This window comes from Stegostoma tigrinum, chromosome 14 (genome assembly GCF_030684315.1).
Source record: "Stegostoma tigrinum isolate sSteTig4 chromosome 14, sSteTig4.hap1, whole genome shotgun sequence".
NCBI classification, from domain to species: domain Eukaryota; kingdom Metazoa; phylum Chordata; class Chondrichthyes; order Orectolobiformes; family Stegostomatidae; genus Stegostoma; species Stegostoma tigrinum.
The window spans coordinates 7,026,104-7,047,637 of record NC_081367.1 but is presented as its reverse complement, the minus strand read 5'-3'; the positions used below and the strand labels follow the sequence as shown (position 1 = coordinate 7,047,637).

Sequence of the window (21,534 nt, the reverse complement as noted above, 5' to 3'; positions counted from 1 at the left end):
CGTGGAGAAATTTTTGAAAGGAAACACCTTTGACCACAAGGTCGTCAGGCAGTGGTCAGCACGTAGTATCCTCGAGACCCTTCGGGAAAAGGAGAGGGTGGATCCCGTCGTGTGGTTCCCCACGCAGACTGCCAAAGTCTTTGGCAGAATGCCTCATCGCCGGAACTTTCAAACAAGCACAAGGACATTGCTTGGCTGGCGGTGAGAGGGGCTCTGCCAGTGAGATCCTTTATGCATGCCCGGAATTTCTGCGCCACCACACGCTGCCCTCGAGGAGGCTGCCGGGGGGGGGGAGCGAGACTGTTGATAACCTCCTTCTGGAGTGTGCCTATGCGCAGGAGGTCTGGAGGGGGATGCGGTGGTATTTGTCGAGGTTCATCCCGAGCAGCTCCGTGACGCCGGGACTCCATGCTCTACGGGCTGTTTCCCGGGACGCACACCGAGACCAACATCAACTGCGCTTGGAGGACCATCAATGCAGTGAAAGATGCTCTTTGCTCTGCCCGCAACTTGCTGGTCCGCCAGCTAAAAGAACTGACCCCGACCAAATTTTGCAGACTGGCGCACTCCAAGGTCCAGGACTACGTGCTGAGGGACGCGCTAAAGCTTGGGGCAGTCACCGCCAAGGCACGGTGGGGAAAGACCACGGTATGAAATCCCTCATCCAGAATAGAAAAAAGGGCCCTATCTGGTAACTGGGCCCAGCTGGCGCCTTCCCCAACTGGTCAGGGGTCATCTAGGACTGTGCGGGGTGACGACTGCCGGGGTATTTTCTTTGCTTTGTTTTTTTTTTGTTCTTTGTTTTTTTTTTCCTTTAGTTGGTGTATGTACCCCCTGGGTAACCCGGAGCGGCTTGCATGACTGGGTACGTGTGTAAATGTGTTTTATTTTTTGTACATCTTATGAATAGAGTATATTTTTTCAAATAAAAAATGGTGACGAAATGTCTGAAAACTAACCTTCCAGCTCAGTGAGCAAACTCACATCTGGAACCTCAACCTGAGCTACAAGTCTTCTCAAAACTTGCTAGCATTTCAGTCTGTATCTATTCCTGTGTTGTATATTACCTGAAAGTGTTTAATGGGGTCAGTGTAGAGGGAGCTTCGTTCTGTATCTAACTCTGTGTTATACCGGTCCTGGGAGTGTTTTGATAGAGAAAGTGTAGAGAGAGATTTACTTCTCATTTACTCGGCCCATTATGCCAATACTAGTAATCTGGAGGAATTCACTAATTAGTCCTACTCCAATGCTTTTTTAAACAGCCCCAGAGCATACTATACTCTTTTTTTAACTTATTTATCCAATTCCTTTCTGAAAGTTGCAGTTTAATTCACATTCAGCACCATTCCAAGGAATGCGTTCCAGATAATACAATCGCAGATTTAAAAAAATCTGCATCTCCTGGCTTCTTCGACAAATAACCTCAAATCTCTGTCCTCTGACTCATGTACATTCTGGATGTTAGAATATGAGACTGATAATATTGAATGTTTACTTTGTTACCTCACATATCATAAAATGTCTTTTTTTTAAATAATGACATGGGATTTGGTAGCTTTATCCTCAAAGTATGGATTGCAATTTCATGTTTAGTCTACTTTTCACAAAAAGGTCACTAGCCTCTAAATGAATCATTGTGGGGTCTGGTCTAGGATCATAATACACCTCATTAAATATATTTTGATAAGCCAGGTAGACTATTGCATCATCTTCATCAGCTCTCCTGGTTACTTCATCAAAAAACTCAGTCAACTTAATCTCCACTTAATGTAGAATTAAAATCCAGTGGCTCACCAGTTTTCCAAGCAGTTCATGGATTCCCTCTATTTACAGAGTTACTCCAAGGCTCATCATAAACTGGGCCCCAGCTCCTATTATGAGCTGCTTTACTTCACTTCAACTGGTTGCCTGGGCCCAGAATCCCACATTCCACATTGTGAGTCAATCACTCCACATCCAAAATAGTGAGAATCTCATTGTGTCATTCCACTGTACTTCTCCCCCGCCTCAACCCAGAGGAAAATCTGCAACACGAAGGAAACAGGAAACAGCCATGCTGACTAACAATGGCCAATAATTTACCACCATTTCATACAGGGGAAGTGAGAAGAGATGAGATGTTAGACTGCCGAGTTGTTCACTCGTAGCCCTCTAGTCAGACCTGCCCATCTTACTGCGATTGATTGACTATTAACATCCTCTGAAGTTCCACAGCAAGCCACCAGGATCTAGAAACAAGAGCTGAAGAAAAGAACGCCCCCCCCCCCACCCCCACCCCCACCACCTTCTCAGGACAAACTGAAAGATACCTGATCTTCCTGAGAGAAGATGACTGCATTCTGCTCTTTGACCTTGGCACGGAGCGAACTGATTTGCTTTTGGAAGTGTTCAGCTGTTGTTTTCTGGTCTGCAGACAAAGTGGTCCTGAGCCTCTCGTTTTGTGATTTCATCTGTGAAGGGGAGAGTAAGGCAATTTCAAAACTCAGATATAATCAATCGATCCTATATAAAAGCAAGATTCTATTCTGACACAAAAAGGCCACTTAGGTCTCTTTGTATAAGATTGTTTCTTGGTTTAGATGTTTACCTGAGTTTAAACATACCTCATGGAAGCATACAGTCCATACAGGGCAGAAATAAGCCATTCGGCCCATTGAGGTTGCACTCACTCCCCAAAGAGCATGCTGACCAGACCTATGCCCCGACCCTATCCCCATAACCCCACATTTCCATGGCTAACCCACTGAGCCTGCAGATCCCTGGACACCACAGGGCAATTTACCATAGCCACTCCACCTAACCTGCGTATCTTTGGATGTTTGGACTGTATCCGCATTACGATGACTTTTGGCTAAATGTCGCTGTCACTTGATGATATTCAGTTCACTCAGAATTGCTGGGTGAAAGCCCTCTCACTCCCTCACTAACAGACCATGAGTGTATCTGTACCCCAAAGACTGCAGTAGTTCAAAAAAGTAGCTCACTACCACCTTCCGTGAGCAATTAGGAAGGGGCCATAAATTCTGGCCAAGCCAATAAAGCCCACAGCCCCCTGAATGAATTTTAAAATGTCACACAGGAGGATTGAGTGTTCCTCTTTTATGAAGTGGGCACATCCAACGTCACACTACCAACAGACTATTCAACAGTGGAGTGCATCACTGTCTTCTACCAGTGTCAACACTCTTTAACTTCTGGTAAATGGACAATATCAGACATGAACCCCCCTCCTTTCCAGTCCCAGGGGAACAAGGTCATCTATAACACGCCAACAACCAGCCTGCAGACAATAACTGACCAAGCATACTCTGAAAAAAGGTCACTGGACTTGAAACGCTCAGGCCGTTTTCTCTCCACAGACGCTGCCAGACCGGGTGAATTTCTCCAGAAATTTCTGTTTTTGATTCAGATGTCCAGCATCCACAGGTCTTTGTTCGGTATTACTGCAGCTTCCGGGTCTGTACGGTTCAACGGTGGCACACCTATGTAGTGTGGAACACTCGGCAAACTTGGAAACTCCGGTGAATTTTGATTTTAAAAAATAAATTCCAACAAGTCCAATGCTTCGTCAAAAATGTCATCGAATGTTCTCTCACCAGTCACTGCATTAAACCACTGTCTGGAGACACGAGACTTGAGTCACAGGTCCAGCCGGAGGACAGGTTCACTAACAGAATGTCAGTGAGGAATAATGCCTTTTCAAGAGTTTCTACTTTTAGACTCAAAATGCCAGCTCTGGTCAGTGAGAAACAGCGAAGTGACTGCAAAAACACATCGAGAGAAACAGACAGACAGACAGACAATCACAAACATATGCACACAGACCGGCACAGAAAGATACATACACACAGACACGCACACGGATGTGTGCGAGCACACAGAGACACTGACACATACAGAGAAGTATCCAGTCACACAGGCACAGACAGAGCCACACACAGAAAGAAACACACATGTACGCACAGAAACAGAGGCACACGCCAATGCAGAGACACGTACATACAATCTGTTCACAAAAAAGCCATCATCCAAGAGGTCAATGGCACTTTGAATGTCTCCCAAGTTATGAGCCGATAGATCTCAGTCCAGCCACTTAATACACCAGTCCACAGCAATCCAATCCCATTCACACTAATGCTCAGACTGATGGACCTGGAGCTTTGTAAGGGACTAGTTTTAGTGCTGGTTACGTACAAACATATGAATTAGGAGCAGGAGTAGGTCAATTAATCCCACATGTCCAGTCTGTCATTCAATAAGATCGTGGCTGATCTGATTGCTGTATGTTGTCAACTAATCGCGGTAATCTTTCACCATTTACTGATCCACTTCTACTTCAAAAATGTTCAAAGATTCTGCTTCCACCACCCTTTGAGGAAATGAGTTGCAAAGACTCAGGACCATTAGAGAAGGACATTCTCCATGTTTCTGTCTTAAATGGGTGATATTTTGTTTTTGAAGAGTACCCCTGAGGATTCGGGTCCAAAGGGAAACATCTTCTCCCTGCTCACCTGGGCAAATTCCCTCAGGATCTAATATGTTTCAGTCAAGTCACCTCTGACCCTTCTAAACTCCAGAGTACAGGCCGAGCCTGTACAACCTTCCCTCTGCCCATTCCAGGGTTAGTAACCCTTCTCGGAACTGCATTTACACCACATTTACACGCTTCCTTAAACAATACCATACTCCAGGTATGATCTGACCAATGCCCAGAAAAACTGCAGCATAATTGCTCCAGTTACATATTTAATTCCCCTCACTACAAACAATGTTTTATTCACTTTCCTGATTACTTGCTGTATCTGCATACTAACCTTTTGTGATTCATGCACTAGATCACCCAGATCGCTCTGCAACCTCTCAACATTTAGATAGTATGAGGTTTTAAAAATCTTCTTTCCAAAATGCATAATTTCATACTTTCACAGATTACACCCATTTCCAAGATTTTTACCCATTCACTTAATCTATTTCCCTTTCTCCCCCATTTCCTCTTCACATCATACTTTCCTCTCATGTTATCAGCAAATTTAGCAACCACTTTAAGTCATGCACAGCACGGAAACAGACCCTTCAGTCCAACACATCCATGCGGACCAGATATCCTAAATAAATCTAGTTCCATTTGCCAACATTTGTCCCATATCCCTCTAAACTCTTCCCAATCATGTACCCATCCAGATGCCATTTAAATGTTGTAATTGTACCCGCCTCCACCTATCTCCTCTGGCAACTCATTCCTTACACGCACCACACTATGTGAGAAAAAGTTGCTCCTAAATCTTTCCCCTTTCACCTTAAATCTATACCCTCTAATTTTGGTCTCCTCAACCCTGGGAAAACGACATTGGTAATCCACCCTATCCATGCCCCTCATGATTGACAAACCTCTATAAGGTCACCCCTCAGCTTCCAAAGTTCAGGAAAAATAGCTGTAGCTACTCAGCATCTCCCTATAGCTCAAGCCCTCCAACCCCAGCAACATCCTTGTAAATCCTTTCTGAACCCTTTCAAGTTTAACAACATCTTTCTTACTGCAGGCACACCAGAATTGAATGCAGTATTCCAAAACTGGCCTCACCAATGTCCTGTACAGCCACAACATGACCTCTCAACTCCAATATTCAATTCACTAACCAATGAAGGAAAGCATGCCAAACACATTCTTCACTATCCTGTCTACCTGCGACTCCACTTTCAAGGAACTACGCACCTGCACCCCTTGCTCTCTTTGTTCAATAACACTTCCCAGGGACCTAGAGTTAACTGTAGAAGGCCTGCTCTGGTTTTCAACATCTCATATTTATCTAAATTAAATTCAAATCACCACTCCTTGGCTCATTGTCCCATTGACCCATCTGTCCCAATGCACTCTGAGATAACTTGCTTTAATGTCCACTACACCACCAATTTTGGTATCATTTGCAAAATTACGAACCATACCTCTCATATTCACATCCAAATCATTTACATAAATGTCAAAAAAGCAATGGCAAAAGCAGGATTACTGCTGGCACACCGCTGGTCACAGGCCTCCAGTCCCAAGAACAACCGTGCACCATCACCCTCTGTGTCCTATCTTCGAGCCAATTTTTTATCCAATTGCTGAGTTCCCCCTGGATTCCATGTGATCTAACCTTACTAACCAGTGTAACATGCGGAACCTTATCAAACACCTTCAGTGTCTTCAAGTCATTGATATAAATAATAAAAGGTTGAGACCCCAGCACCGATCGCCGTGGCATACATTTGCATACTCATAAACAGGAGATCCATCTTGGATCTCAGCACTGAGACCCAGTAATATAAGAAGCATGCAAATCAATGGGAACAAAGTACAAAAGCCATTAGTTCCACTTTTGCACTCATTGTTTGGCCAAGTACGGGGCAGAAGGGCTTTTGGTGAACAGAAATATTAATCGGTTTCTCTCACAGCACATACAAGTTGATAAAAGACCAAGGACCATTAAGTTCACTTTCTACCAGCCCCGTAAATCACATGATGCAACAATAATGGAGTACTTGACTCATACCAACTAGTATCTGTCCATTAGTTCATTTGTCAAATCTTTGGCTTGTGTCAACCACAGCTCATTTGGTGACACTTTCACCCCTTAATCAAAAGATGGTAGATTTGAGTTCTACTCCAGAATATGAACATATAAAACACAGTTGGTACTTTACAGCAGTTCTAAGGGTGCTAAACGTTCACAGGTGCCAACTTATGGATGCCAGGTAAAATATTCCATTGCTATCAGTAGCGGGATTACCTCCCGTGTCCTGGGCTACATTTATCCCTCAATCAACATCAGAAAAGCCATCTACCTGTTCCTTACCACAATTCTGTTTAGGGGAGCTTTCCACGTGTGAATTGGCTGCCACATTTTCTAGCTTGCAGTACTGCCAATATCTGAAGCAGTTAATTGGCTATCGAGCTTTTTGAGATGTCCAAATGGTGGGAAAAGCATCATTCAATCTAGGTTTGTCTTCCTTTTGGAGATAACAAGTATCCAAACGCCAAGCTTCCTGCTTGTCAATAATGCACGACTCTGCATGTGGCCAGGTACGTAGAGGTGAGAAGACCACTCAGTCCCAAGTTTTGCCTGATGATGTGGTGGGAAAGAGTTACATGTCTAAAATCAGCAGCAATGACCTGAAACAGAATGCTTGCCCCTCCAACACGAGGGAGAAGACAATTGGGAGTACGGAGGCTGGCAGCCTAAGCGGCAATTCTTTCTCCAAACTTGGAGCAACTGAGGGATTGGCGCTGGCATTAGAAGCACTTACAAGTCAGCAAAAAGAAATCTCCTGCAACCAATTACAAAATAAAAGTGAAATCGCTGCAGTGTTTTAATTTTTTAAGTGCTTTGGCTAAGCGAGTTAATCTCATGTGAAAAAAGGATAAATCATACATATTCCCAAATGGCATTTTGTGTCCAAAGTGAAGCTGTACGCACAAACTACTGGCACTGGTGTGTCATCCTGGAACATTTATATTTTGGCCCAATTCTCTTTGCCTCAGACACTGTATTTGAAATGCCTTAGCCTTTCTGCTTGTTTGTAGTGTACAGCTTCTCACCACTTAGAAAACATGATGATTTATCTCTCCAAAGTCAATAAATTTACTCCTTCATGCTGTGGACTCTATTTGCCACCGCTTCACCCTTTCACTTCCTCTATCAACGTCTCTTCGCAAGTCTGCTCTCATGCAAACAGGGGTAACAGGCTGCCGTAGGGAGCGTAAAAATGAAACAAAGAACTGCGGATGCTGTAGATCTGAAAGAGAAACAGAAATTTTTGGAGGAACTCAGCAGGTCTGGAAGCATCCGTGGAGAGAAAAACAGAGCAGTCGTTCCAAGTCCAGTTCTGAAGAAAGTTCACTGAACATGAAACGTTAACTCTGCTTTCTCTCCACAGGTGCTGAGTTTCTCCAGCAATTTCTGATTTTGTTGTAGGGAGCAAATCCCTGCACTTTGAGCCAAGATGTTAATGGTAGGTCAATGGATGCTGGCTTGTGCAAAAGGCTAGAATTGGGGTATTAGGCAAAATGTCCAGAAAGTTGTAGGATTGATGGAGGTTAGAAATAGAAGAAATTCATCCCAAGGAAGAAGAAAGATACAAAAGGGAGGACGAGGCAACTGTGGCTGACAAGGGAGGACAACAACAACGTGAAAGTAAGAGATGAAGCATACAAAGCAGTGATGATTAATGGGAAGCCAGAGGATTAGGGACCCTTTAAAAACCAGCAGAAGACACCTAAAACAACAATAAGTGGGAAGAAGAAGAAATATAACGGTAAGCTAACTAGTAACATAAAAGAAGATTGCAAGAGTTTATTTTAGATATATAAAAAGTAAGAGAGAGGCAAGAGTGGACAGTGGACCACCTTAAAATGAGGCTGGAGAAATAGTAATAGGGAACAAAGAAATGGTAGAGTAACTGAATGGGTACTTTGCATCGGTCTTCATTGCAGAAGACACCAGTAGCGTACCAGAAATTTGAGACAGTCGGGGGGCAGAGGTGAGAATAGTGGCCATCACTAAGCAGAAGGTGCTGGGGAGGCTTAAAGATCAGAAGGTGGATAAATCACCTGGACGAGGTGGGACAAATGCCAGGGCTGAGAAGGATATAGCTGAGGAGATGGTGGAGGCATTGGGAGTGATCTTTCAGGAATGACTGGAGTCAGGGGGGGCTCCCAGAGGATTGGAAAATGGCATATGGAACACCCCTGTTTAAGAAGGCAGGGAGGCAGAAGAGAGGAAATTGTAAGCCAGTATCCTGACCTCAGTCATTGATAAGATTTTAGAGTCTATTATTAAGGATGGGATCACACAGCATTTGGAAGTGCCTGATCAAATAGGGCTAAGTCAGCACAGCTTCATCAAGGGTAGGTTATGCCTGACAAATCTGTTAGAGTTCTTTGAGGAAGTAATGAGCAAGTTAGACAAAGGAGAGCCAGTGGATGTGATCAATTTAGATTTCCTCTGACAAGGTGCTACATTGGAAGCCGCTAAATAAGATAAGAGCCCATGATGTTAGGGGCAGGGTACTGGCAGGGATTGAGCATTGACTAACTGGCAAAAGACAGAGAGTCAGGATAAAGGGTCTTTTCAGGATGGGAGCTGGTGACCAGTAGAGTTCTGCAGAGGTCAGTATTGGTACCACAACTATTCACAATATACATTATCGTGGATGAAGGAACTGAGAGCCCTGTTGCTAAGTTTTCAGATGGCACAAAGATAGGTGGAGAGACAGATGGTGTTGAGGGGGCTGCAAAAGTACTTGGACAGGATAGGAGAGCGGGCAAAGAAGTGGCAGATGGAAGGCAATGAATGAAAGTGTGGGAAGAGTAGAGTGCAGACTACTTTCTGAGCAGGGGAACGGCTTCAGAAATCTGAAACAGAGGGGCTCAGGAGTCCTAGTTCAGGAGTTTTATAAGGTGAATGTACAGGTTAAGTTAGTAGCTGGGATGGAAAATGCAATGTTAGCATTCATTTCAAGAGAGCTAGAATACAAGAGCAGAGGTGTACTACTGAGGCTGTGTAAGACTCTGGTCAGACCAAATTTGCAATATTACCAACAGTTTTGGACCCTGTATCTGTGGAAGGATATGCTGGCATTGGAGCTGGCCCAGAGCATGTTTACAAGATGGATCCTGGCAATAAAAGGCTTCTTATATGAGCAGCAAATGAGGACATCGGGTCTATACTTGATAAGAGTTTAGAAGGATGAGTGGGGTATCTCATTGAAACTTACAGAGTTACTGAAATGGTTGGATACAGTAGACATGGAGAAGATGTTTCCACTAGCTGGAGAGACCAGACCCAAGAGACTGCCTCACAGTGAAGGGACAACCCTTTAGAATTGAGCTGAGTCGGAATTTCTTCAGCCAGAGGGTGGTTAATCTGTGGAACTCATTGCCACAGAGAGTTGTGGAGGCCCAGTCATTGAGTGTATTTAAGACAGAGATAGATAGATCCCTGATTAGCAAGGAAATCAAGGATTATGGGGAGAAGGCAGGAGATTGGGGTTGAGAAACATATCAGCCATGATCGAATGGAAGAGCACACTCAATGGGCCAAATGGCCTAATTCTGCTCCTATTTCCTACGTTTACGTATTTACCGATCTACTGGAGTACCATTTCCCAGCACTTGGAATGCCTGGAATCACTTCCAGCCTTGTTTGCGGTGGTGCTTCAAGTCTTCATCCTGCCAAAATAAATCTCCTGACATTTCTACTCACTGTGCTTCATCTGCCACCACAGCCCGCCCATTTCACCACCTTTCCCATATTCGCTTGAGGTTCAACACTATCCTTTTCACCGCTTCAAATATTTCCAACTTTGCTATCATTCACAAGCTTCAGGATTTAGATATACACTGAGAAAAAATGAGAGTCACATTCCTGCACCCACAAACCCACAATCTGCACCATCGAGGAGGACAACAGCAGCAGATACATGGGAATACCCACCAAGATCTTCTCCATCGCCTGGAGTTTTAAGTGCCCCGTGTACCATGAAACTTATACTGTGCCACATCTATGTCTGCTTCCCGGGCAGATATGTTGGAAATTCTACAATGCTGCAGAATTCTACAATTTGTGTAGAACCTGAAGTGTAAGTTTTCTCATGTGCAACTGCAGCCACTGTCTTTTTGACTCTGGAGTGGAAATTAATGAAAAGGTGGTTGTGTTTGCTCTTCCGATGGAATCAACTAGTGAGCTATTGATTTACAAAGTTTAATTCAGGTGAAACTGTGACCATGAACACCACGCAAAGGGCCGACTGTCCATTAAAGATATCTCACCTGCTGAACCTACAACCACATTTGGTGAATTGGCAGACAAACTTCTAAACTGAAATTTTATACATACCTCCTCTTTTTCAGCCAGATGCTGGACTTCAAGTTCTTTCACCTTCTTTTTGGATTCATTTCTCTGGAAATAGAAACATTGAAATCCTAAACGTAAGTGGAAATTGCCGGAAAATCTCTGCAGGTCTGACACAATCGAGAGCTAACGTTTCGGGTCCAGTGACCCTTCTTCAGAATCAAACCTCGTCGCGTTAGGGTCAAAATTTTACAGTCACTGTGAGCAATTAAACATTACCACAAAGCCAAGCGCTCCACAGTTTCTACCCAGTTTCTGGATTTGGCTCACCTGATTTATTGGTGTCAGCTGCCAAACCAGCCAAAATCAAATCTAATTAGGGCCCGCCAAAACCTGGCTCAAATCAAAAAGTTTTTTTTTAAACAATTCATGGAATGTCGGCATCAACGGCAAGGCCAGCGATTATTGTCCTGGAGGAGAAGCCGTGAGTCATCATCTCGGCCCATTATCATGTGTGTTGCAAAGGTAACTTTCAGAGGTGGAGGTGGGCCGGTTAATGTCAGGACTTTGACCCAGTGACAACGAAGGAACAGAAGGGCAGTTCCAAATCAGTGTAAACCGTGTGTAAAGAGGAGAAGATCTTGACGGGTGCTCCCCACGTATCTGCTGCTCTCGTCCTTCCAGTTGGTACAAATGGTGAACATAACAAGGTTCCGAGCTGGGTGAGCACAGCAGGCCAAGCAGCATCAGAAAACTTTCTGAAGAAAGGTCTCGACCCAAAACGTCAGCCTTCCTGCTCCTCCGGTGCTGCTTGTTCTGCTGTGGTCATCCAGCTCCACACCTTGTTATCTCGGATTCTCCAGCATCTGCAGTTCCCACGATCTCTGGTACAAATGGTGGGTTTGGAAGTGGCCAACGATAACAAGTTGCCGCGGAAGTTCTCTATCCCTGGTGGAGTGGGCAGGAAATGCTTAAGGTGGTGGATGGAAGAACCAATTAGCTCGTTGCTTTCCCTTCGATGGTGGCGCAAATTGTATATCTGCAATCACCCAAGTAAGTTGAAGACATTCCACCCAGTTTTTGCTTTGTCGCTAGTGAAAGGCTTTGGAGACTCAGGGGATGTATTATTTAATACAGAATTCTTTACACACTTTTCACCGCACCCCTGTACTTGAGTGCACGTGACAATAAAAATTTAAGAATTCCCTGCTTCTTAACCATTATTACAGTCCTGATTTTTTTTTTCCTTCATTCATTCATGGGATGAGGGCATTGCTGGCCAGCCCAGGATTTATCGCCCATCCCTAATTGCCCAGAGGGCAGGTACGAGTCAACCACATTGCTGTGGGTCTGGAATCACATGTAGGCCAGACCAAGTAAGGATGGCAGTTTCCTTCCCTAAACGACATACCAAACCAAATGGGTTTTTCCCCCGACAAGCAGCAATGGATTCATGGTCATCATTAGACTCTTAGTTCCAGATTTTACTGAATTCAAATTCCACCAGCTGCCGTGGCAGGATTCAAATCCAAGTCCCCAGAGATAACGGGAACTGCAGATGCTGGAGAATCCGAGATAACAAAAGTGTGGAGCTGGATGAACACAGCAGGCCAAGCAGCATCTTAGGAGCACAAAAGCTGATGTTTCGGGGCCCAGTCCCTTCCCAAAGCGCAGCTTTTGTGCTCCTAAGATGCTGCTTGGCCTGCTGTGTTCATCCAGCTCCACACTTTGTCATCCCCAGAACATTACCTTGTCTCTGGTCAACAGTCCATAGATAATACCACTCGGCCATTGCCTCCCCTCATTTAACATGGCAGGTCAAGTTCAGTTTCTGATGTACCCCTCCCACCCTGAGACAGTCGATAGTGGATGACTTTGGTTGTGCTAATGCCAATGAAAGGCTGGTGGTCAGGCTCTCTCAATGTCTGGCACAACATTTTGCAACATTTGCTTGCCACTTATCGGTCTGATCCAGAAATCCATCCAGCTCTTGCTGTGTGCAGGTAAGACCTGCTTCATAATAATAAGATTTACGAATGGAACTGAACCTTCCAATGGAGAGAGGATCTTGATGAAGCAGCTGAAGATGGTTGGGGCCTAGGATACTACCGTGCAGAAATGTCCCAGAGCTGAAATAACCACCTCCAACAATCATAACCATCTTGCGGTGTGCTAAGCAGGACTCAAGGAGCCTTCCCATGATTATCAATGATTTCAACTTTACTAGGGTTCTTGATACCAAGGTCAATGCAGGAATTCAGCTCCTCTGCGCATATTTGGATGAACGCTGCGATGAGGTCTGGAGCTGAATAAACACTGGTGGAACTCAGATTGAATATCAGTGAACTGATTATCAGCACCTTCTCCATATGATCGTGGTTTAATTGTTCCTAAATAATCACAATTGGATTTTTTTTAACAACTGGATATGGCAGGACTGTGCAGCTGATCTTTACAAACAAGAATGGAGACCACACCCAATATGTGTTTTTGTTCTCTTTACCCAAGGGAGGATGTTCTGGCTACAGTGGGAGTGCAATAAGGAGGATATCAGGAACAAAAGCAAAGTTGCTGGAAAAGCTCAGCAGGTCTGGCAGCATCCGCAAAGGGAAAAAACAGAGTTAACGTTTCGGGCTCGGTGGCCCTTCCTCAAACCGGACCCAAAATGTTAACTCTGCTTTTTTCTTCACAGATGCTGCCAGACCTGCTGAGCTTTTCCAGCAACTTTGTTTTTGTTCCGGATGTACAGCATCCGTGGTTCTTTCAGTTTTTATAAAGGATAGCAGGACTAACAATGGAAGAGAAACTGGATTGGTTAGGATTATAGGATAGGGGAATCCAAAACTAGAGGGCATAGGTTTGAGGAGATAGGGGAAACATTTGAAAGCGATCTAAGAGGGTGGTGTATGTATGGAATGAGGGGCCAGAGGAAGTGGTAGGCGCTGGTACAATTACAACATTTACAAGGCATTTGGATAGAGACATGAATAGGAAAGGTTTGGAGAGATAAAGACCAAATGCTGGTAAATGGGGCTAGATTAATTTAGGACATCAGGTCAGCATGTATGAGTTGGACCAAAGGGTCTGCTTCCATGCTGCACAGCTCTCGATATTCACTAGAGTTTAGGAGATGATGATGAAGGGTTGTCATGGAAATCTATAAATTTCTCACAGGACTAGACAGGGTAAGGGTGGAAAAAATTGGGGAGTCAGAGCCAGGAGTCACAGTCTAAGGATACGAGGTAGGCCATTTAGGACCGAGATGAGGAGAAATTTCATCACCCAGAGAATGGGGTGAGCCTGTGGAATTCTCTGCCACAGAAAATGCTGAATGTTTTCAAGAAGGAGTTGGAGGTTGCCTGTGGGTTCAAAGAGAGAAAGTGGGAATATGGTCCTGAGCTCAGCCACGATCATAATGGAGAATGCACAAGGCTTGAAGGGCCGAGTGGCCTACTCCTGCTCCTATTTTCCATGTTTCCACATTTCAATATGGGACCCCGAACGGAAGCTCAGAATGACAATGGAGCAACAAACAATCCCATCAGCGCACAGTGCAGGTACAAAAACTCTCATTAAGACTCAGCTTGCATGGAGGGTCCAGCCTGGCCCAGTGGTCTGGGAGTGGGGGTGGTAGGTGGGGTGGTGGAGCTGTGGCCTTGGCACCTGCAAACTGTGAAGCTGCAGCCCAAAGAGTGCCCAAGACATCAGGGCCCCCGTCACGCACTTGTTGACCCAGACTGTGAACAGGCTCGTGTGACACAGAATGGAAAGGTTACCTTGGATTAGAATAGATTAGATTAGGTTCCCTACAGTGTTGAAACAGGACCTTCGGCCCAACAAGTCCACACTGCCCCTTGATATATCCCACCCAGACCCATCCCCCTATAGCCCACACACCCCTGGGCACTATGAGCAATTTAGCATGGCCGATCCACCTCGCCTGCACAACTTTGGACTGTGGGAGGAAACCGGAGCACCCAGAGGAAACCCACACAGACACGGGGAGAATGTGCAAACTCCACACAGACAGTCGCCCGAGTCTGGAATCGAACCCAGGTCCCAGGCGCTGTGAGGCTGCAGTGCTAACCACTGAGCCACCGTGCCACCCGTGGAAGGAGAGTGTGGGAGGGAGGTGGGAGGGCGTGGAAAGAGAGAGAGAGAGACAGACAGAGAGAGCGAGAGAGAGGCAGGTAGCAAGATCAAGAGTAAGAGGGCAAGAGAAAGCGAGGGAGAGAGATATGGAGAGAAAGAAAGAAAGAAAGAAAGAAAAACAAATAGAGAAAGAGAGAAAGAGATAGAGAAAGAGAGATACAGAGAGAGAGAGAGGCAGTAAGAGAAAGACAGAGGGGGGGGTAGGGGGAGAATGAAAGAGAGAGAGAGGGACAATGGAGTGAGGGGAAGAGTGAGAGAGATAAAAAGACAGAGGGAAAAACACCTCCCACTGAAGGAACTGTGCCCTGGCGTTAGCCTCTCTCATTAAACAGAAGACTTCACAGACAGGCTGAGAACTATTCTGACAGATCAATGTAAATGCTGGGGCAGGGATGGATCATGTGAGACACAGGTGGTACAGCAGCTTTCAGACACGGGGGGAGATTTCTGCTGCCGAGCACGTTTGGCTAAGAAACAGGAGGCCAAATCTGCTTGGTCAATCCACACAGCCCACTGCTTTCCCATGCCTCAAATCCCAGCTTAACAGGGGAGACGGGTCAGCATCAGACAGGCGGGATGGCCAATACAGACACTAGACCATGTTTTAGGCATCAATCTGAGGACCACTCATGACAAAGGGGCATCAGGGCAAAATTTCATGACAGCGGGAAGCCACAGGAAGTGTATATTCGCCCCAATATATGGGGGCCTCATTGCTGAGGGAGTGGTGCTCAGGAGGAGAACGTCTACACAAGTTCCAGACAGCTTCGTTCCCCTGTGCCTCCAAAGATGCCACCTCCCCCCACCACTGTCTGTACATCGGCAGGCCCCATGCAAGTCATTATTGCTCTTGGGTGAGCCTAGACCTTGACAGGGCATTCCACTGTTGAGGGGCAAGGGGGAGAGAGAGAGAGCAGGTATCACACTTTGACAGAAGGAATAAAGAGGCCACCCACTCCTGTGAATAAATTAAGAGGAAAGGTTGGTCAGGCCAGGCTTGTAGTATCTGGGGTTTAGAAGAGGGCGGCACAGTGCTGTTGTCACTGTTGTCTCATAGCGCCAGGGGATGCACGTTCAATCCCACCCTCGGGCGACTGTCTGTGTGGAGTTTGCATGCTCTCCCCGTGTCTGCGTGGGTTTCCTCCAGGTGCCCCAGTTTCCTCCCACAGCCCATAGATGTGCAAGTTAGATGGATTGGCCCGTATAGTGTCCAGGGATGTGCAGGCTAGGTGGTTTAGCCATGGGAAATGCAGGGGTGGCTCCAGGTGGTATGCTGTTCAGAAGGTCAGTGCAGACCCAACTGGCTGAATGGCCTGCTTCTGCACTGTAGGAATTCTATGAAGCAACTTTATTGAAACATAAGATTCTGAGTGGCATTGGCAGGAAGATGCAGGAAGAATGTTGCTTCACGAAACGAGAAGGAGGGAGTCATTGTCTTAAAAGTGGGTCACCCATTTAAAACAGAGATAAGACAAAAGAATTTTCCCCTCCGACGGCCATGAGTCATTGGGACACTGCTCCTGAAATGGCAGAGGAAGCAGCATCTTTGTATATTTTTAAGGCCAACGTAGATAGACTTGTGTTAAGCAAAGCGGGGAAAGCTTATGAGGGGGAGGGGGCAAAGTGTAGATCAGGTCACAAATGGAATCTTACTGAATGGAGGAGAAGGCTCAAGGGGCTGAATGGCCTAATCCTGTTCCTGATTCACCTGGCTGTACATTCGATTCTTTTCAACTGAAAGCAACATGCAAGTAAAGCTCCCTCTACTCTTTTAGTAAACCTTCTGCTACACTGACCCCATCAAATATTTCCAGGACAGCATGGAGTTAGATACAGTAAAGCTTCCTCTATACTATTTCCATCAAACACTCCCAGAGCAGGTACAGCACAGGGTTAGATACAAAGTAAAGCTTTCTCTACACTGAGCCTATCAAACACTCCCAGGACCAGTACAGCATGGGGTTTGACACAGAGTAAAGCCACTTTACGCTTTTGAACTGAAAGTAAGGTTCTCCCAACAACACCTTCATCAAACACTCCTGGGACAAGGTCAGCATAGGCCAAACACAGAGTAAAGCTACCTCTACTCTTTGAAACCACAATTTACCAAAAGTAAAGCTCTCTTGATGTCGTCCCCATCAAACATCGTACATTCCACACTGTAACTTCTGTGGAATTCTGTGGCCGACCCAGAATGTGACAAACAATCAATATTCTGGCGTTTCATTGATTACCTTTGGGGTCTCTGATAGAGAGTGCTGATTGAGAGCTTTCACTCGGGAGGTGACATGGAGAAGGTGGGGAACACGCCAGGGCAGACATGTGAAGGAGCATTAGGGCTTAAAGTGTAAGTGAGGGGAACAGACCATTGACAGGCCATGTCAATGTGGGCTGGGTTGAAAAGGGAAGGTGTTTAATTCACGATTTCCTGGAACGTCCAACGAAATTCCTGTTCGTTTTTGTTCTTGCCCAGGCCCCAGGGACTGCATGGTGAGACCCTGCTGGGTTTCACAGCTTATGGAGCTCCCGGCGACCATCCCACCCAGACAAACCCCACAACACCAGGCAATGCTGCAGTTCCCACGCTGAATGGTTGACAGCGTTTTCACTCACCAGCTTCTCAAATCTCTCCTTCCAGTTTCTCAGCTCCTCCTTGTGATCCTCAGTGCGGTATGTCGTCCCAGTCGACAGCACTGGAGTTCCCACTTGAATCTCCTGCAGTTTCTAATGATTACAACATCCAACTTTGAACTCTTCTGGTCAATGGGGGAAACAGCAAACCTCCTGCACCTTTAAACATGCCACAACCCAGTGAATTATTTCTACAAAAGCAAAACACTGCTGGAGCAGAAAATACTGCTGGAACACTCATCAAGTTGGCCAGCATCTGTGGAAGGAGGCAAACAGTGTTGAGGTACACAGAAAAGCTTCAGAAAAGGGGGAGATGTACCAGATTAAAGTTAGCCCAGAGTTATTCGGAAAGGGTAATGCACGTGTGCATAGAGAAGAAAAGCAACAAAACAGAATGTGAGTGTAGGTCAGGAGATATTAAACAAGATGGACAGGACAGGACTAGTAGTGAGAGAACAGGCGCTGATCAGCATGGTGGGGGGGGGTCCACAGTCACTTATCGGCTCTGGGGGCAGATGAAAAACAGGGCTGACAAAACAACAGAGGGAACAACGGAGTATTCTGAGGAAGGGTCACCGAACCCGAAATTTTAACTCTGTTTTCTCCTTCACAGATGCTGCTAGACCTGCAGCGCTTCTTCTGTTTTTGTTCCTGATTTGCAGCATCCGCAGTTCTTTCAGCTTTTGTTAAAAATAACCTTCTTAGTGACAGGTACCAAGTTGTGATGGCAAAGGAAATAAAATAAGCAATCATAATTCATAACGTGCAGACAATCATGAAAATTAAAACAATAAACATATTGCAGAATTATGAACGCTTCAGTGTGAAAATAATTACAACACATTGCTGAATGCAGATTGTCCCCTTAAAATAACAACACAAGATCAATGGCAATCTGAGATTTGCATTCAAGCCAGAGTCCATGAAATTCTCAATCATCCAAATATTACTTCTGAGGTTTCTTTCCTAAGTAGAGCATTGGGCTGTCTTGTCGTCTGTTCAAGTTATGTTTCATTTGGGAAGTGGCATCTATTCTCCAAAATTCCATCGCACATTTGCATTGCTTGTGGTTATCAAATTATGACAAACATAGGATTCATAAAAACACGATAGGGAAAGGAACACAGGAATCTTACTGATCAGGTCACACAAGATAGATTGAGAGTCTGCTCATAAAGATCAAAATGGGCCAGCTGAACTGAATGGCCTTTTGCAGCCTACACAATGCTACATTGCTGGCTCTGAGCAGCAGTACCCCGGGCAGTACAATGCCTATTTTAGTGCGAACCAAAGGAATTAACTTAAAATATTTCACTCACCGCTTCAATAGACTGGTTCTTCACAGCAATACCCTGAAACTCCACCAGGAGCTCCTGTCTTAGGCGCTCCATTTCCTGGAAAAACTTTTTTCTTTCTTCCTCCTTCCAGCTCTCAAACTCCTTTCTTACGTCTTCCTCCCTCCTGCGAGAATTTTCCAGTTCCTAATTCAGAAGATGTGAACGTAAGAGGTATGCTGAGTGAGTTTGCAGATGGCACCACAATAGGTCGTACAGTGGGCAGTAAAGAAGGTTATCTCAGAGTACAGCGGGACCCTGATCAGATGGACCAATGGGCTTAGGATGGATTGTCCATCTGCTGTGTGGCAGATGGATTTTAATTTAGATAAATGTGGCGTGTTACATTTTGGTGAGACTAATCAGGGAGGGACTTATGGAGTTAATGCTACGGTCCTGGGGAGTGTTGTCGAAAAGAGAGACCTTGGGGTGCAGGTACATAGTTCCTTGAAAGTGGAGTCACGGGTAGACAGGATGGTGAAGAAGGTGTTTGGTATGCTTGCCTTCATTGGTCGATGCATTGCGTATAGGAGTTGGGAGGGTCATGTTGGAACTGTACAGGACATAGGTCAGGTCACTTTTAGAATACTGTACACAGAACATGGATTACAACACTGAGACAAGCACAGGATCTTGGATCAGCTGTGCAGCTACACATTTTAGAGGGAATGCTGCTCCATGTGACATCAATGTTCTGGTAACACTATGTAAGACTTGTGTTCCAGTATACTTAACATCTATCCGACAAAATGGCAAATTGCCCAGGAATGTTGTGCACACAAAGAAGCAAGACAAATCCAACCTGGCCAATTACCACCCCATAAGTCTACTCTCGTTCATCAGTATAGTGATGGAAGGTGTCATCAACAGTGCTATAAAGCAGCTCCGGCTAAGCAATCACCTGCTTAAGAGCAGGTCAGAAGCTGGGAATACTGCAGCAAGTAAGTTACCTTCTGTCTTCCCAAAGCCTGTCCACCATCGACAAGGTACAAGTCAGGAGTGTGATGGAACACTCCCCACTTGCCTGGATGAGTGCAGCTCCAACAACACTAGAGAAGCTTGACACCATCCAGGACAAAGCAGCCGCTTGATTGACATCACATCCACAATCATTCACTCCCTCCATCACAGACACTCAGTAGCAGCAGTGTGTACCATCGACAAGGTGCACTGCTGAAATTCACCAAAGATCCTCAGTCAGCATCTTCCAAACCCACGACTAGAAGGACAAGGGCCGCAGATATATGGCAACATCCAAGTTCCCCTCCAAGCCACTCACCATCCTGACTTGAAAATATATCGCCCTTCATTCACTGTTGCTGAGTCAAAATCCTGGAATTCCCTCCCTTACAGCACTGTGGGTCAACCCACAGCAGGAGGACTGCAGCAGTTCAAGACAGCAGCTCACCCCCACCTTCTCAACAAATGCTGGCCCAGTGGATGAGTAAAAAAAACACACTTTCAGGTTTAGCTGGCTTTGCACAGGGAGGTCGTTAGTACGTTAGAGAGACTTGTGTCAGTATGACAGGTACAACACTGTGAACCACTGACCTGGCCGCGGCGGAGCGTATCTGCCTCCCTCTCGAGCTGTAGCTGGGACTGGCTGACCTGCAGCTGCTCCCGGAGCTCCCTGATCTCATCCTCAATCTGCTCGGTCCGGTGCTTCTTCTTCCTCTCTGAAAGAAAAGCACAACAAAGGCTGAGCAAGGGTGATGCGAGGCAATCTCAGAGGCCCAACGATAGACCACATGACACCCACATCCCAGCGTGACTGACTTCACCAGAGTTTCCAGTCAGTGTTTAAATCCCCTCTGACTGCAGCAATAAATGTATCGCTCATTGTAGTTGGGGGGCGGGTGGTGAATGGGGATGGAATGGGAACTGAAGTGGCTGTGGCTTGAAGGGAGGAATATTGATATTTCGGAGACAAAGCTTGAGAGGTTTAGAAAACAGGCCTGCAGGTGAAAGGAAGGATCTGGAGATGGGAGACTGGGCAGAGGGTGGGTAATGGGGCAGGAAGGAGTGGGAGGGGCTGGGAGTGGGCAGAAGGCTTGACACTCGGCAGAAGCAAGGGGAGGGGGGCCACGAGGTAGGGAGAGATGCCGAAGGCAGTGAAAAGACTAGAGGCTGGGGGTTTGGTGGTAGAATCTGGAGAAAGTCCTCTTGAGCTAGAGATGGAGACAGGAGGAAGGCAACAAGTGTTGGAGGTGGAAAGGGGGCTGAAGGCTGGGTATAGGCAAGGTGAGGCTAAAGACAGGGGAGGGGCTGCAATGAGGGAGAGAGAGAGAGAGGGTGCAGAAGAGAGGAGTGGAATTGATCAGGAAGCCAAAATCCTAGAGTCACAGGAGGAGACGTGAGACCTGAGAAGGATAAAAGGATTCCGTGAAGGTGCTGTGTAAATACAAGCTGCAGGTAATTAAAACTCCCTAAAACATTATACGTAATGTTAGTATAATGAGTCCAACTAGTTCAGCAGTGCCTCAGCCCCTCCCTGGGAGCACTCCAGTTCCGTACTCTGGGGTTATCTCTTGCTGCCCCATTCCAGGCCTATTAAATACATACTTCCCAACACTTTAAGATCCAAT

The 21,534-nt window shown here is 45.8% G+C and overlaps 1 protein-coding gene across 4 annotated transcripts in view; it reads right to left on the bottom strand.

The window, feature by feature from the left end:
* The window catches only part of dzip1l (DAZ interacting zinc finger protein 1-like), a 173,644-nt gene that overhangs the window by 135,157 nt on the left and 16,953 nt on the right, over window positions 1-21,534 (bottom strand). For 3 of the 4 annotated variants that reach the window (XM_048542812.2, XM_059650968.1, XM_048542811.2), the window contains exons 4-8: window positions 20,501-20,625; window positions 18,935-19,096; window positions 17,598-17,708; window positions 10,878-10,940; window positions 2,310-2,450 (exon numbers count right to left, since the gene is read on the bottom strand). In XM_048542812.2, the coding sequence (XP_048398769.2) occupies window positions 2,310-2,450; window positions 10,878-10,940; window positions 17,598-17,708; window positions 18,935-19,096; window positions 20,501-20,625 (602 nt within the window). The remainder of the gene's footprint in view (window positions 1-2,309; window positions 2,451-10,877; window positions 10,941-17,597; window positions 17,709-18,934; window positions 19,097-20,500; window positions 20,626-21,534) is intronic. The other variant, XM_048542813.2, reaches the window with a different exon arrangement.